Here is an 18,975-nt window from a genome sequence, read left to right as displayed (position 1 = left end):
GATCCAGTGGACTATTCCAGATGTGTTAAATATTTTAAAAGTGACTCACAGACAGAAATCTCACTAGATCAGTAAAATAATCATATCATAATAGGTCTGCTTGTAATCTGCTTATAAATGTCCATTTCTATAAAAAACATGCTGCTGAAAAGCTCAAATTGGTAGAAAACATCCCAGTCGAAGACAACAATAAATCAGGATATTAAAATAGTTTACAAAAATGCAAATCTTGGAACCAAAACTATACATTCAAGCGTTTGTAAAATACAGCATTTTAAGTCTTAATTCTAAATGGCCAACATAGGAAAACTGGCTATAATTCAACTCGTCTTGCCCCAAGGAATCTAAAGAGACCAGCCTCATGATTTTAGGCTAAACTATACAAAAGTTATAAACAAAAATAACTAATTTTTCATACCTCCTGACCACTAGGTGGCGCTGTGCCGAAACAATGCAGGTACCCTCAAGTCATTATGGCTATGAGATTTACCAAGTTTCGTGTCAATACACAAAAGCGTTGCAAAGATACAGCCTCACGTCCATTTTGGTGTGTTCGCCATCAATTTGTTGAAGTGGTATTTGAAAACGGTTTTGCCAAATTTCATAACTTTACTATGTATGGTTCTATGGGCTTCCATAGACTTCAATGGTGGAAGAAGATGAAGAAGAAGAAGAAGAAAACTATCAAATACAATAGGTGCCTATGCACTTTTAGTGCTTGTCCCCAATTAAATAATTATTTTAGAAGTATTCTTTGCAGTGTGTGTTTGATTGAAAGAGCTTCATACAAGCGTATCAAGCCACTCTGTTCAGTGCTGACAATACTAGAACACATTTCTTCATTTAACCGATCAATACTTCATTACAACACACACAAACATCTACAGTTCCAGTGTGCGTGTGTGTATGTGTGTGAGTGTGTGTGCATGCATGTGTGTGTGTGAGTGAGTGTGTGCGTGCGTGCATGTGTGCATGCGTGCGTGCATGCGTGTGTGTGTGTGTGCATGCGTATGTGTGATGTGTGTGTGCGTGCGTATGTGTGTGTGTGTGTGTGCGTGCGTGTGTGTGTAGTGTGTGTGTGTGCGTGGGTGTGTGTAGTGTGTGAGTGTGCGTGTATGTGTGCATGCGTGTGAGTGAGTGTGTGCGTGCGTGCATGTGCGTGTGTGTGTGCGTGCATACATGCGTGTGTGTGAGTGTGTGTGCGTGCGTATGTGTGTGTGTGTGTGTGTGCTTGTAAATTCATTGACACACACAGCACTTTCCGATTAAATTAGATTTATACTTTACCATCAGGATCTTTTGAAACATGTATCTGTGATTTTGCTGTCTAATGTATATGAAAGATTTAGATACACTGCTAAAGTGATGAAATTGATTAAATTTAAACCTCATTATAATGCTGTTATTGCTAAACTTGACATTTCAGACATGAATATGATAAGATACCTGCAATTCTGTAAGATAAATGCAGACATCCATACAGGACTACAGTATATCTGACACAAACACTACAGCTCTGTTCACAAACATAGGGCGCTGCCTACCTAGGCAGTATATTAAGAGATTGTTGGCACACTCCTGTCATGAAGTCTGTTCCAAAAGGTAGGTAGCAGCTTTATGCTGCCTTCTAAGATACCTTCTTTTGGTATCAAAGAACAAATCACACCATTTTAACTATAACCAAGTTAACATGGTTAGATTAGATCTTAAATCATTAAAGAATGCTTTAACATTAATTATTCTCTTTTTCTGTGAAAAAGTAATAAATGTTCCTTTATTGTTAAGTTGGATTGTGCACCATGTCGAGTATGTGCAACATAGAGGTTTATTTAATAGCAAAAACTTGACTTAACCTCCTGCGACCCAAGTGTGACTGCTGTGTTAATTAATTGTGTAAAATAAAAAATAACTATTTTCTACTTTTGAGGAAATGTGGTGCCAGTGTCCACATATGTGGACGTCATGTTTATCAGGGTGCTGACACACGAAAAATAAACAGATTTTTTAAAGCGGCATATCAAATTAAACGAAAGACTCTCCTCTTTACAATCAAACAGGTTTCAATAAAAAAAAGTTACGAGTTTTCTTACCAGAGGCACTTTTGTTGGCGCTGCGCCCATAGAAGCGTTTCATTTAAATCATCATCATATCGTTGTGTCATGTGACTCAGTGCACCAGAAGTTTAACCCTTAAATGACAGTCTAGAGTCTTGTGAACAGTATTCAGTCAGTTTAAATTACTTTCAATTATGCACTGCATATAGAGAAGCCAAAATACAACTAATATGCTAGTTAGCTAACTTTTAAAGGGGTCATGAAATTTTCTTTTTTTATAGTTGTATTATCTTCCCTGAGGTCCACTGATAATGTTAGTAACAATTTTTGCATTAAAACAGTCATAATTTAGTAATATATGATCATTTTCCACCCTGTCTCTGGCCCTCTGTCTGAAACGCTCTGTTTTGGTCTAAGCACCTCCTTAAAACTTCAATGTAAACACCCACTGTTCTGATTGGCTAACATCATGAGCCCCTCAAATACAGCCATATTGAAACTCAATGGGAAGAGAATGAACAAGCTCCACAACATTATAAAACTACATTTCAGGGGTTACACATAATGCACATCCAACACATTGCATCCTAATATATAAAACATTCATCTCAATCCCGTCCATTTACTCCCACACCGGATGCAAGAGTCACATCAAAAGCAATTGAGCCCATTATAATCAATGATGCTGTCAACCATGGAAGAGTCAGTTGCGGCGTGTCGCGTTGTGCAGACTGTAAACAGATGTTCCGTTCCATTTTGCACTGCACGTGCTGTTGACTACTTCTGTCAACAACACAAATAAACGTTTTAGAAAGTTCGTGTTGACACATCTAGTGTAGACAGCCTCAAGCCGTTGCATTGTGTTGCGTCAATGGAAGCGCCCGGTGTAAACAGGGTGTCAGCATCATAAACTATCGAACAGTCATGACATTTGAAATATTCATGAACTGTTTACTTAATGTTTTGCATCAGGTCCAAGTGTTTTTAACTGCACCATCCTTCAATAACAGTTCCTTTGCAAAGCTCGAGTCGTTTACACTACAATTAAAAATAGCGCAGAACGGTGAAAGAATGCGTCCATGACGCGTTTGTGCTCAAAACAACAAGAGGCAGCAGCTAAATGACAGAGAGTGGATTCTCCTCTTCAGAGTTGTAACTTGACACCATGACTTATCCCAGCTAAGCTGAGGTCAGAGTGCAGGGTCAGCCATGATATGATGCCCCTGGAGCAGATAAGATCAGGGGCCTTGCTCAAGGGCCCAACAGTGGCATCTTGGTGGTGCTGGGGCTTGAACCCCCGACCTTCTGGTCAGTAACCCAAAGCCTCAACCGTTGAGCCACCACTGCCCCAGATGGGACCTCTTTGGTGTTCAGGAATAGTTAGTAGCCCACAGCAGGCCTTGTTTGTCCTTCTCTCTCAGTTTACGATCTGAAGCACCAGTGGGCAGGGCCAAGGGTGCGATGATGTGAAGTAGGCGTTGATGTTTTTTCGCTGTAGCATTGGTCATGAATTAATGTACCCAAGTGATGTAGGGAAGTCGCAGAAGTAGAGAACGAGGCGTTTTTGCAGCTTGGTTTCAATAAATGCTTTTATTGCATTGGGGATTACGTTTTGAGTTCTGAAATTTACAGTATGTTTTTTTTTATTGTAGAAAGACCTCTTATATGTCGAAATATCAAGGAAAATTAGATTCCTCATGACATGACCCCTTTAACTTGCAATAGCATCCATTAAGATGCTAAATGCTAAATAGAAATTGCTCCTTGAGTAAAGCAACAGCATGTTTGTGTACCCGTCCTCAATCTAAGCAAAATCTCCACTCTTCACCATAATGGTACCCAGCGTAACAGAATCACTTCTAAATCCCAAAATAACCAAATAAAACACTATTAAGTCTCCACCTTTTCTTATCTTGTTAAAAAATATATATATTCTCTGCATTGAGTCCCACACAAAGCATGCTGGGAACTACAAATCCTCTGCCCAAATTTCCTTGCCCATCTTGTTGAATAGGGATAGGTCAAAATAGAGATTTTCCGATGCATCCCAAGATTGATCTTTTACTCTATATGCAACCCTCCACTACAATGAGAGGAAATCACTCGCATTAGCAACCAAATTTCGTGCTATGCATCTAGGGATGTAACGGTGTCACAGTATACCACAGTTTTTAAAAGAGACGGTTATCAGACGTTTATAATTCATGGTATTGTATTCACGGTATTACTTGAATTTCTTTTTTTTTTAAATCCAAGTAAAGATATGAAAGTTTCCATTGTAAATCTCAGTTAAATAAAGAATTGGCAACATTTACACAGCATCATATGAACTTGATCAAATAAATCTCTAACTTGCGACATCCTCCTTTTTCACTCAACCGTCACTTCATTTTAAAGGCCACACACGTTCACAACCGTTCAAACGCGCACACACCAAAGCACATATAGGCTTACACGCAAACGGATGAAATCATCAGTCATAGAGACGGTAGAAAGGTGCAGTATGTAAGATTCAGAAACACTTGTTATTAGTGACACCTGTGGCCGTTAAGTGAACTGCAGCCTGTTGCTCGTGCACACACGCCATAGGGACGTGAGCGAGCATCGACCAAAACAATGACGTAACGTACAAAAAGACTGAACGTGATTCACCGGCATCATGCTGACAGATGAGGTAGCATAATTAAAATTACACAGTTATGATTGTTTTACTACAAACTTTGAGACTAAACTAAAACTACTTATTAGCTAACATAGCATACTGATACACACATACAGCTACATACTACCGAACTATACCAGACAGTTTACTGTTGCACTATTGTATGTTTTGGATGTCATATGTTGTACTACGATCAAGAAACCAGCGTATTTGCTTAAATTTATCCTGTATACCTGACTTCTAGTATAAAGAGAAGATCGTTAAGATTCATCAGCGTTAGCAGGCAAGATCAAGTTATCTAAAATGACACAGATCAATCCTTATGGCACTATATTTCACATGCTTTGCAGTTATGTAAGTTTACCTGTCCAATAAGAAGAGCAACAATTCAGGGTCGGTTTTGATCCCCAAAACTGAACGAAGGTCCCTCCAGGAATCAAATGCCCTGCTGATGTTCACTCTAGTTTTCGCTCGACCACGATCACGTTCCCGCTTAGCCAGACAGGATTCAGTAGAAGGCTCTCGGGAGCGCGCATGAACGCCACATCCTTTGGATTTTCCCGGCAAAACTGACCCGCTCCCTTCGCATAAAAATCAGTCCACAGGCTTTAATAGGCAACCTAGGAAGTCCGGGAAGGGCTCATTTTTTAAGTTGCGTTACAAGCCGTTTACACATCGGCAAAAAAAGGGCAAATATTACATGAAAATTGTTACATACTGCACCTTTAAAGTGGCCAATTCAACATATTTTGCCTTTACAAAGTACTTTATGCAACCAGTTTAAACATTCTGTCCATTATAATATTATTTTTCTAACAAATTCACACGGTGTCTAATGTTAATGAATGAACAGAATATTACAGGCATACTGTTTTAGTCACAGACTGAAAGCTGTTTATTTGTATACAGCATAGAGTTACAAAGCATAGAGATCGAGATCATTTAATCTTCATAACGGAGCACATCTGACTTTTGTGCGCATGAAGGGAAGTCGGGACTCGGGCTGCCGATCCCGTGTCCTAGTGCTGCCTAATTTAAACTCTGTCAGTGTGACTTATATGTGTTTTTGTTTCTCTGAACACCGTGATTTTGACCAGTCTGAGATATATTCAGGTGTGACTTTATTTCCGGAAAATACGGTACATCACAAATAAATATTAAATTGCTAATAATTTTAGCAAGGCACCTTAATACCATGATTTTTCATACCGTGAACATTTCATCCCGTTACATCCCTATATCCGACTAAAATGTATATATTTGTCAAACGGCTGGTGAATGTTTAGATTTCACTCAGCAGCGAGATTCTTTCACTGCGTGTTGAGAGTAAAAGTTGTTCCGTGTGTCCAAAGACGAGATCTAAACATTTAATGTGTCTTTTAATATCCTTTCTGTTCTCTAGAGTCAGTTGTTGATAAAAAAAAACAAAAAAGAAACATTTAATTGTAATCATGCATCGCACGGATGAGATAAAGCCGCTCGAGTCTCTCTCGTTAACATGCGCTCATTTACAGAAATGCCGGTTTTCTTAAAGGTACAGTACCGGTTTAATTAGTAAAAATTATATTTTCATATTGTACCTAGTTAGAAGGCCGCCTGTATATTTAACAGCATTAGCGGAGAAAGAATTTATTTCATATGTAAACAAAGGGGACATTATAACTGAAATATACCCAGATTAATCGATATCGAATCGAAAGCTTACAAACTGGAATCAAATCAGGAAATCTGTATCGATATCCAACCCTATTGTTAAGCATAACTGATTTGTTCACATTCAACCGACATGATGTCATCTAGTAGAGTGCACATTTTAGAGAATTACAATAATCAAAAGCACACACAAAAACAAGTTTAGAAGAGAAATACAAATTTGTTGTTTAGATCACAAATAATATGATTTAGTAAACTGGACAATCTGCGTTTTCAAAAATGTTTCAGTGCGCACACACACAGAGCGGGCTCAAGAAATCACTTATCTCTTTCTGTCTGTCAAGGTGAAACACGGCAGATAAACAAACAGGTCAGAATGGCAGTCATCAGATAGATGCTTCTGTGTGTGTGTATGTGTGTGTGTGTGTGTGTCTAATGGACAGTCTAAACACACAAACACTGTAAATCACAGTAAAGAGAAGGCTGTCTGGCACTTGTCAGTGAAGATGGCGGAGAGCCAGAAGAAACCCTTAAATTCTGTTTGGAGAAATATCAACAGACACTCACGAGTCAGCTATTGCAGACTTTAGTATCTTGGCAAAGATATTTGTGAGATTTCTTTTGAAACCCTAGAGGAGATTACTGGGGTCGTTTTCGCAGAAGAAACATCTGACTTCAGCAAAAGTGTTCAACCATTTAGTTTTGTTGCACTTCCCTGTGGGAACTAACTAGAACAGAAGCCTTTCTAATTATCAGCTCTGTGTTCATGCAGTAACTGATAATAATAAACGACAGATGAGGAAATGCTGCTCATAACAGGTTTGCAGATAGAGAAGAACCAAATGAAATGTCCAGATTCACTGTGGAAAAACATTTGTGCTGTTTATCAACAGTATCCACATCAATACACAGAGGCATTTTAATGCAAATAATCCTGTTATCTGATTCAAACCAAAATAAACAGTAGTTGAATGCAATTTCTGAAAAAGATGTTCAAAATGATGTCCACTCTGATGAGATGAGCACTCAACAAGCTGCTTTATTCTACATTTGGTGCACATTCATGAGTGCCATCATGTTAAAATGTCATGTTCATTTTATCTCAGTAGAGCATAACAGTGGCCATCCGCTTTTTTAGCCGGCTTGGTTCTGGAAGTATATTTACCATTCATTTCTCCATAGGGATATCATAAAATCCTTCATAAAAGAGTTGTGCACCATGAACAAAACCAACCAGCTCCAACATTACAAACTTTGATCTGAAGCAAAAAACTATTTGAAAATCAGACAAAAAGACAAAGATATAAGACGGTGGGTTCTATTTTCATGAGTGCTCAAAGCACAGAGATACGACTGTGCGCAATTTTTATCCAATTTTCGTTTTATTGCAAGGTGATTATATATATATATATATATATATATATATATATATATATATATATATATATATATATATAATAAAAAAGTCATGAGCTTAAAAGATGCACTTAAAAGAGGGGAAGAAGGACATTTCTACTATAGCGATTCATCCTATGAGAGAGAGTGGTAGATTCATCCAGCAATTTCAGTCATCTTCAATTGTCTTTAGCAGTGGACTGAAGTTAAGATTAAATAAATCCGATAGGTGGGGTGAGATGTGTGTTCCTAGGTAGGTGATACTGCCTTTGCTAAATGGAATATTCTTTAGTCCTATGTTCTGAAATGTTTTATTTATTGGTAGAATAGTAGATTTGGACCAGTTTATAATGTAGTCTGATATTTTAGAGAAATCATTAATAGGCTGATAACCTCTGTGAGTGATCTGTCTGGGTTTTGTAGGTTAGTAGAATGTCGTCTGCATACAATGAGATTTTATGGGTGGTCTTATTTAATTAAAAGCCAGTGACATTATTATTTTGTCTTATGGCTAAGGGCTCTATAAATAATGCAAAAAGCTGGGGAGAGAGTGGGCATCCTTGTCTGGTCCCTCGTTGCAACTGAAATGATGGTGATATCAGTGATAACTGAAGCCTTTGGGGTACTATACTGTATAATGTTCTGATCCAGTGGAACAAAATTTTTGTAGTGTTGTAAAGAGAAAGTGCCAGTTTACTTTGTCCAATGCTTTTTCAGCATCCAGTGATACAACAATTGTGGTACTTTGTGATTTACTGATATTCATGATATTAAACATTATTTGATGAGTGATGTCCTTTAATAAAACCTGTTTGATCTGAATGAATGATACATGAGATGATGGTTTCTAGACGTGTAGCTAGAGCTTTGCTGATTATTTTTATGTCTGTGTTAATAAGAGATAGCGGCCTACAAATTGTGCATAATGACGGGTCCTAATTTGGTTGAAGTAGAACAGAGATTAATGAGGTGTTCATGTGGTGTGTGATAGATGAACAGTTTTAAATTTCTGCTGTCATGCTTAAGAACAGTGGTGAAATAGTTGACTAAAAATTTGTATAAAATTCTGGGGGGTAACTGTCTAGACCTGGAGCTTTATTGTTTGTTACAGAGAAGAGGGCTTTCCTGTATTCGTCGCTCGTTAGTGGCTTTTATAAGTCTTCTTTCTGAGTTGAGTTTATTTTGGGTAGGATTATGTTGTTTAAAAATTGGTAAGTTTCTTTATCATTGTCTTCTTTATCATTGCTATACAGACTTTCATAAAATGTCTGAAAGGTTTCATTTATTTTATGTTTTATGAACAGGCGAGAATGTATGTGTATTCTCGTTGTAGGATTTTTCTGTCTCCAACTATCGCCAAGGTCAAGGTCTGTCATATACTGCTTTATGATCTCTTTAGCGTGCCAAATTTTCTGTTGATTTGAGTTTTTAGATTTGTCTAGTATTAGGCTGACAACTGTGTTGAAGTCTCCTCCCATGATTATAACTGATTGCGAGAAGTTGGATAATAGCGAGAAACAAATTTGGAAGAAGTTTCCATCATCTATGTTTGTTCCATGAATATTAGCAATTGTAATATCTTTAATGTTAATGGTAACATTAATAATAATGTACCGACCCTCTGTGTCAGCTATTTTTTTAATTGGTATGTTTTTCTTATTCTGACCCCATAACCGGTTCCCCGGTCCCGTGGACCTTTTAACCTGCCGGTTTTCCCTAACCCTCTCCACTCTCTCAAACAGGCTGGTGAATCCGCTGCCACGGGTGTGGCTGTGAAGTCTGGGCTGGTCTGTTGGAGCTGCGGGGAGCCTGGGCACGTCCAGGACCTATGTCCTACGATGGAGGTGGAGACATTGGTCCAGATCCCCGACGCACCACAGGCCACCCCCGATCGAGCAGGTGCATACTGGATACCTGTGAATATTAACGGGGATTCATACCAAGCCTTTGTGGATTCAAGTAGTAATCAAACCTCCATTCACCAAAGCTTGGTTCAATCTGAGGCTTTGGATACAAACTAGCAGGTGAAGGTAAGGTGTGTGCACTGGGATATTCAAAATTACCCTGTAGTGACAGTCAATATTCAATTTTGGGGACAAAAGCATAGTGTCGAGGCTGCTAATTTGGGTACGAATTGGCCATAATTTACAACTTTATTAAGGGGAATATGTGTGAATGGGTCCTGCAACAAAGCGTATCGGTGTGTGATTCGCTGGCTGGGGAGGCAGTGCCAGGGCTGTCTATGTCAGCTCCACGTCAGGAGGACGTAAGGGAGGGGGAAGTCTTGGCTTCCCCAGCCCTTAGAGGATTCCTTGTAGGGGATTTCCCTCTGGAGCAGACGCGAGACCCTTAGGCACACCTTTGACCAAGTGAAAGTGACTGATGGTCAACGTCTCAGCCAGACATTGCACTTATCAATTATCAAGGATCGGTTGTATCGAGTGATGCAGGACACTCAGACAAATGAGGATATGTTATTCCAGACGGCTCATTATAATCCCATGGGAGGTCACTTAGGGCAGGAAAAAAACACTAAACCGTCTAATGGCCCGTATCTACTGGCCGGGCATTCGCGGAGATGTTCGCAGGTGGTGTGCAGCATGCCATGAATGTCAGCTGGTGAATCTGCCGGCCACACAAAGAGCGCCATTGCGCCCCCTTCCGTTGAGCAAGGTCCTCTTCGAAAGAATTGGTATGGACCTCGTCGGGCCATAAGAGCGGATGGTATGCAGGCATCACTTTGTGTTGGTTCTGGTGGACTACGCAACACAGTGCCTCTGCGCAACATTTTAGCGTGAAGTGTTGCGGAGGCACTCTTCAGAATTATCTCCCAAGTGGGGATTCCGAAAGAAATCCTCACTGATCAGGACACTACGTTTGTCACGTACACTACGCGGACTGTACAAAATATTGGGGATTAAATAGATTTGGACCAGCGTTTACCACCCCAAAATGGATGGCTTGGTCGAACAATTTAATCAGACCCTAAAGAATATGATTCATAAGTTTGTGCGCAAAGATGCTCAAAATTGGGACAACTGGCTCGAGCCCCTATTATTTGCAGTATGAGAGGTCTAGCAAGCCTCCATGGGGTTCTCCCTATTTGAATTATTGTACGGGCATCAACCGCGTGGCATGCTCGACGTCCTACAGGAAAATTGGGAGGAGGGACCTTCAAACAGCAAAAACAAAATTCAATACGTTCTTGACATGAGAGCAAAACTCCACACACTGGGGCAATTAACAAAGGAGAATTTGCTCCAGGCTCAAGAACGCCAAAGCCGGCTGTATAATAGGGGTACTCGACTATGGGAATTTACACTGGGAGAAAAATGTCCTTATATTGGTCCCCACATCAAGCTCTAAATTACTTGCCAAGTGGCAAATACCCTTTGAGGTCACATGGCGAGCTGAGGAAATCGATTATGAGGTGAAACGAACGGATAGAGGTGGAGCACGTCAGATTTACCACCTCAACCTCCTAAAATTGTGGAGAGAGGCGGTCCCCGTGACTTTGGCGATGGTGATTCCGGAGAGGGAGGAGCTCGGACCGGAGGTCACTTGTGGAGACCAACTCTCACCATCCCGAGTCACCGAGGTTGCCAGGAGAATTCTCGGACGTGTTCTTGCCTCTTCCCAGTTGTACAAATCTCATAGAGCACCATATTGAAACGAACCCAGGGGTAGTGGTACGTAGTCAACCCTACTGATTACCAGAGCACAAGAAAGAAGTTGTTCAGGAAGAGTTAAAGGCCATGCTGGATATGGGGGTAATAGAAGAATCCCACAGTGACTCGGCAAGCCCAGTGGTTCTGGTTCCTAAGAGCGATGGCTTGCTCCAGTTCTGTGTGGATTAAAGTCAATGCGGTGTCTAAGCACATTGATGCATTCCCGATGCCTCGGATTGATGAACTGCTCAATCGGTTAGGCACGGCTCGCTTTTATTCGACACTGGATTTGACAAAGGGATATTGGCAGATCCCCTTAACTCCCATGTCCCGTGAAAAGATGGCATTTTCCACACTGTTCAGATTACACCACTTTGTGACACTTCTGTTCGGTTTGTTCGGGCCCCGGCTACATTTCAGCAGCTCATGGACAGAATCCTCAGACACTCAGACACGCTGCTTACGCCACTGCCTATTTAAATGACATCATTATTTCCAGTAATTATTGGCAGCGGCACCTGCGGCATCTGAGGGCTATCCTGAGGTCGTTGAGATGGGCAGGACTCACGGCTAGCCCAAAGAAGTGCGCAATTGGGGGGGTGGAAGTACGGTATCTGGGCTTCCACTTGGGTCATGGGCAGGTGCAGCCCCAAATTGATAAAACCACAGCGACTGCAGTCTGCCCGAGACCTAAGACCAAAAAGGAGATGAGACAGTTCCTGGGGCTGGCTATTATCATAGGTTTGTACCTAACTATTTGACATCACCAGCCTGCTGACTGATCTGACTAAAAAGGGGGCACCAGATCCGGTCCAGTGGACGGAGCCGTGTCAGCAGCCGTTCACACGGGTGAAAGCTGCACTTTGCGGCAGGAAGTTATTGCACTCTCCTGACTTCTCTCTCCCTTTTACCTTGCAGACGGACGCATCGGACAGATGGGTGGGAGCGGTACTGTCCCAGATTGTGGAGGAGGAGGAGCGCCCCATGCTGTAAATTAGTCAAAAGCTCTCGCTGAGAGAGACTAAGAACAGCACAGTCAAGGAGGAGTGTTTGACCATCAAGTGGGTGGTCCTCACCCTCTGGTACTATCAGTTGGGGCATGTTTCACCCTCTGTTTGGACCACGAACACAATAATTTTTTAATAATATACACACATTTTTTTTTTTTTTAAGAAGTTGAAATAACGCAGGCTGATGGCTTCAAAAGAGGCATATAACATTGATTAACAACCTCAGAGCTCATGGTTCATCTGTTTTTAAAGGTTTACAAGTTAAAATGCAGGATTTTTACTTCCCGAACCAGACTGTTGAGCTCTATAATAATAATAATAATAATAATAATAATAATAATAATAGTAATTGGACACTTTCAATTGCAGACTGCAAAAAACTTCTGTGTGCACCATTAATTGTGTATCAAAATAACGTATTTTATGTGTGTGTGTGTGTGTGTGTGTGTGTGTAAAGAAAACCAACAGAGATACAGACTGATAAAGAAAAAAGGAGAAAGAGAGAGTTAGACAGGACATGTTGTGAGGCTGTACATTTAATCAAAATACAATGGAAATTGTGAAACGACCTTGTGCGATTATTAAACCGCCAATGGCTGCGATTTAATTAATTAAATAAATAGTCTGCGTGCACTTCTCACTTCAAAGTTTATCTGCACAGCTCTGTTTTGTTTGTATGGCATTGTGTCTTACACATTCTAAGAGCACACGCAAGAGTCGTTTCAGAGCGGTTCTGTTCTGTCAGAGTAAAAGATGTGCTCTGAGTTCAGTCCCACTTACTTACATGCACTAAAGATGTCATATTAAAGCGGTCCAGATTCACTTTAATTTCACTTTTACGAATTCCCAAATATCTTCGGCCGATACAAGTTAATATACAAATACAAAAAATACACCCCATAAATTGTATAATTTATTGCTTGTGTTGTTTTAAACAAACTATTCAAAATGCTTTACTAAATAATACTTAAATGTGTTTTATATTTTATTTCACTTTCATAGTGATGTAGTATCTATATGAACTATTTAATTCATATATCCATTAAACGTTCTTCTGGTAATAAAACAAAAACAACATTTAAAAACTAAACAAAATCCAAACGTTACAATTCCATGTTAGGAACCCCTAAAAGGTTCTATATAGAACATTTTCACCTGGCTCAAAGAACGCTTTAGGGTTATTTTGATAGAACCCTTAAAAAGAAAAATTTCAGCTATATACAGTAGAACCTTTTTGGGGTTCCAAATATGAAGCGAGTGAAAGAACCCTTTTGGGTTCTATATGGAACCTTTTCTTCCAAGGGTGTACAATCAGAACAGAAGCTCTTTCTGAAGTTTTCTACCTGAATAAAAGCTTGACGGTTTAGAAGTCCTTGGTTTAACTGGACCGCATAGCAATGCCCAATGTAAGTTAAGATTTTATTACAGAAATATATTACTATTGACCACAAAATGGACAAAAACAGGTACACGATGTACATGTGCAATGTGAATTTGATGAATTTTTCTCTCTCTATCTCTTTCTCTATTTTTTACTGTTTTATTTATTTATTTTTTTGTTTGTTTGCTTGTTTTTGGCTGAAGTGGTAAAGGAATGAGTTTGGTTCTTTTTAGGAGCACTCAAGTATGAACCCTTAAAGTGTAGCTCAAAGGCCCAGATATACTTCATACGAAATCGAAGAACGAATGGATATGTCGTCATTTAGAACTAAATCTGGCCAAAAAGGAGGTGTTTTTAAACTTCTAACCAGCTGCTAAACACCTTCTTGCTACCATTAGTCCACGTCATCATTAGGTGTGACCTGAAGCTCCACCTACTACTTTGTATACATTTTTCAGTCAGTATTCAACGTGAACACACCGGCGTGAAAGACCATGTCATGCGATTCTTTTTGTCTAATTAGTCTACAAAAGGAATCAAATCTACTCAAATACTCTCAAGTGCCCATTCACTCATGTGCCATCTGCTGCGAAATCCATTCACACATCTGTCTAAAGTAAGATATGCTTTAATGAAGATATATCATCATTCTTTTGTCTTTATTCTGCACATTAACACTCTTTTATACACCCATCTCTGCAGTAGTTTCAGTGTTATCATAACCCTTACAAAAATCGAAAGTTCAAGGCAAACTTGCCGCAAATTAGCCACTGATGATTTTCACATGCAAATGAACTTTGCAGCAAACTTGCCACAAATTGTCCATTTTTGCCAAAGATTTGCTGAAGGTTCACCACTACTGGTGAAGAGCTGCAAACTTCTGACAAACATTTGCAGCGAATCACAAGCTCATTTGCATGTGAAAATAACGAGCGGCAAATTTGCAGCAAGTTTAGATATTTTTGCAAGGGAAATTACAATAACAGAGCGTAATCGATGAATATTATGGCCATGTATAGTGTGTTAGTGCATTAACTAGAATTCAGAATGTAAACAAGACAAATTAATCATTTAGCATATATACTGTATTAATCATTGAGTGGTTAAAACAACTTCTTTTAAAGACCTCATGTAAATTCTACTCATAGAATGAGACAAAGTCATTGATAACACATTTTTAAGCATCCTCATATTTTGTAGCATCCTCATATATTAATGCTCCTCTAAACGCCTCCCACAGCAGTGTGTCAGACACATGTCTGAGTGTTCACAAACAGTATACTGTTGCTCAGCTGTTTGGAATTTTTTTGTACCCCTGAACGAAGAACGAAGAGGAACATCTCCGGAAGTATGTCGTGGCCTATTTAAAGTGTAAAGTATAACCTTAAGACTTTTTACTGGCAGAAGGGCATGAGCAAAACATTACCTAATTTTGGTCAAAAGTAATCACTTACTATTTTATTGTTTATCAATTATCAAATCACAACCGCAATATTTTTCCAAATAAATCACAATATGACTTTGTCCAAATCGTGCAGCCCTAATATAATGAGTGAGACAGAGCTGCTGCTCGCACACACATTTCTGCTGCAGCCTGACATGGCACTGCAACACCCACACACACACACACACACACACACACACACACACACACACACACAGCTGCCTCCTGTGGAGGAACACAACAAGCTGTTGATCTCTCAGAGTCACACAAACCTACAACACACAATTAAAACAACTCTACAATCAACACACTCCTCAGTGTCACACAACATCATTATGAGCAGAATAATCAAACTGACTTCAGGATTTAGATTGTGCCGCAAAAAATAAACTAGAGTGTTGTTCTGTATTTGTGTGTGTGTGTGTGTGTGTGTTCAGTGTACTCTGTGTTTCATCATCACTTACAGGAGAAACAACATTCAACACAATCCACAGCATCACATGCTGATAAAGGACTATAATTCATGAGCCATCTTTCATGGCTATTTATATTTATTTACATTTAAAAAAAAAAAAAGAGGTCCTCAAATGCATAATTACCAACAACACCTGAAAGACGCAAAATGTGACATTTTGGGTGATTCTCACAAAATCTGTCAAGGAAATGTCCTGTTTATTCCAAATCAATGTATAAATATGAAATTATATTTTGCATAAAGAAAATGAAGCCTGCATTTAGGACCATTAAGATTTTCGCATTGTGACATTATTTTCAGGACACCCCAAATTGTTATTACCACAACACGTCCGGACAGTTTTCATTATGATTGCTATAGTTTTCAATGATGATTGTCATTCCCGTAACATTGTCATTTTTTTTAAACTGTATTACAGGAAAAAATATGCGGCTGTATAATGCATTTTTTTGTTTTTATCAGCGAAAACGTAAGGCAATACCAAGGGGGTACTACTTTGATGCATAAATACTTGCAATTTAAATAATATATCATTTTTGTCACGTTGCGGTAATGAGAATATCATAGTGACAATCTTTTTTCATATAGGGGAGATTAAAATTGGGTGCTAAAATGTGCGTAACTGTCAAGCCCTAACAAGGCAGGTTATTCTGATTCGATTTATTAAGGTATATTTCTTTTATAATGTGCATTTTGCTTACATATGAAAGAAATTCTCTTCCAACTAATGCTGTGAATTACACAGATGACCTTCTAACCTTCTAGGTACAATTCGAAAATATAAATGTTACTAATTATATTCATAATCATATTGGTCACGTCATAGCTTTTAAAAAATGTCAAAATTCAGTCTATTCCATCAATAAATGTCTTGAAATTTAATGCATAATTTTGTTAAATTATTACTGTTTACATGCATCATTTGTACTATTTACAAATATTTACGTTGATATGTAGAACAAGAGTTACATCGGCACTGTCTTACTGATTTCTTTAGCGCATCAATGCGTGATTACAATGAAATGTTTCTATTTTTGTTGTTTTTGATCAACAGATGACTGTAAAGAACAGAAAGGAGACATTATTCAATGACAAATGGATGACATCTTTGCACACACATCACACAGAGCGAGTCAAACTAAACTTTTACTCACAACACACAGTGAAAAGATCTCGCTCCTGAACTTCTTCACCACTACACAACTCAATCACTGCGGAGTGAAATCATTTATCATCCACTGGCGAATCACAGACATTTATAGTGGCATACTGTGAAATCTGGTCTCATATGTGAGTGATTTACTTGCATTAATGAGGGCTGCGCATAGAGTAAAAGACTGATCTTGGGATTTAACAATCGATATCGAGATTGAACAAATGAGCATCACAATGCATCGGAAAATGTCTTTTTGTCACCCAGTCCCAAGTCCTAAAAATAATCGTAATTTTCTACATGCAAAATACAATATCTCATTTGTTTCTTTTGATGTTGGAGTAAAATAGGACCAGGACATTTCCTTAACCAGTTTCATGTGAATCACCCAATTCACAGAATTAGATAAACACATGCACAGGTGAGCTATTCGAAAATAAAGCTCAACGGTGTTTAAGCGTCACACTGTATACTTGTCCTAGTTAATGCGATCAGACTATTATTTCCTCATATAATCAGTCAAAGAAATGGAATCACTGTGCTCTACCGGTTCAGGGTGCGTAGATCCACAAAAACAAGATGTTCTCAATTTCTGTATATTTTATTTATATCTCACAGTACAGCAGAACACAGACGTTTCGGCCTCCTGTAAAATATCAAGAAATTGAGAAAAACAAGTGGGGATCATCTCGTTTTTGAGAGCCACACAATCAGTCAAATCATCTCAAAATCACATGTTCCGAACAGAGAGGGACACCTGTGAGCTCCATCACACCTTATATACATCACAACAACAACAGAGGCAAAAGTGTATCTGCAATTTAATTGATTATACAGTTCAATTCCACACAAGACTACACACAAATATGCCCATAGCAAGTCTTGACAAATCCTTAATGACAAAAATCACAAACTATTCTTATAAGAGGATTTTTAGAACAAAAGTATATTGTGGGGAGCGTGCCAACTAACCATAAAACCCATGACATCACCTCTGTGACCTGTTCTGCTCTTTTATATCCCACTATTAAAATGACAATGCATTTAATACTGCTTTTAGTGTGCAATGTAAGCTTTTATTTCTTTAGAATGTGATTCTGAAAGTAAAATATAAGAATCCCAGGCTAATTGGTTTCTGTGTTCAATGCATCAATTAATTATTTGGGATCAATGTTTGAATGCAGCAGGTTTATTGGACACAATACAGAATATTTCATTGTGTTATTCGCAGTTATGTTCAAATGCTGGACATGGAATGAATCACTGTAGCTGTGATTAACAAGTGTTTATGATCATCATTAGGATGAATTGATTCATTTTAAACACCGCATCTCTCACAATTACAAACACAATCGTTTCCAACATCGCATTTTTACGCACGATTCGCTCTGCAGCAAAAATACAACATGCAAACATACACACTAGCTTTCTTGAATTAAATGTAACTTGTAATAATGTGTGACTTTGATAACATCTGATAATGCATAAATTCGAGTGGAAATGTGAGATGTGGGAATCAAAACACGATGCGCAAAATAAGAGAGGTTTAAAAACGCATCATTTTCCTGCAGTGTAAACAGACGCGTTCATTATAACACGAGCGATGTGTGTGAGCGTTGATGGGCTGAAATCCACTGAAAATAGACACGCAGAAAATATGACAGAAATGAGCCACTCACGGTCCGCAAGAACTGAATCTCGTCCTCCGCGTCTCCGCTTTCCGCCATGGCCGATGAAGAGCGCTCAGAGCCCGGCTGCTGCTGCCGCTGCGCTCCGTCAATCCACCGCAGCCATAGAAACGCGCCGCACACCGACACTCCAACGCGCTCAGTGTGTGTGTGAGAGTGTGTGTGTGTGTGCGTGCGTGTGTCCCCACTAGAACCGCATTGGGGTTTGATCTGTGACGTCACTCATTGTGCATTTTAATATTAATGCCCAAGTGAATCTGACATGTTTGAAATAAATGACTCTATATATCCATAACCAGACAAACATACAGACAGAAATACTTTACTCGTTGTATAAAAAGGACAACATCTCAAATAGCCTGTGACAGCTTGCCCCAGTATCAATGTGACAA

The 18,975-nt window shown here is 39.1% G+C and overlaps 1 protein-coding gene across 1 annotated transcript in view; it reads right to left on the bottom strand.

Moving 5' to 3' along the window:
* Window positions 1-18,713, bottom strand: part of LOC127455157 (ryanodine receptor 3-like) — a 201,482-nt gene extending 182,769 nt beyond the window's left edge. Inside the window, exon 1 of the mRNA XM_051722783.1 lies at window positions 18,575-18,713. Coding sequence (XP_051578743.1) covers window positions 18,575-18,622 — 48 coding nt within the window. The 5' untranslated portion in view covers window positions 18,623-18,713. The remainder of the gene's footprint in view (window positions 1-18,574) is intronic.
* Between the last annotated feature and the right edge of the window lie 262 nt (window positions 18,714-18,975).

Source organism: Myxocyprinus asiaticus, chromosome 17 (genome assembly GCF_019703515.2).
Source record: "Myxocyprinus asiaticus isolate MX2 ecotype Aquarium Trade chromosome 17, UBuf_Myxa_2, whole genome shotgun sequence".
In the NCBI taxonomy this organism is placed as follows: domain Eukaryota; kingdom Metazoa; phylum Chordata; class Actinopteri; order Cypriniformes; family Catostomidae; genus Myxocyprinus; species Myxocyprinus asiaticus.
This window is presented reverse-complemented; position numbering and strand designations above follow the sequence as displayed.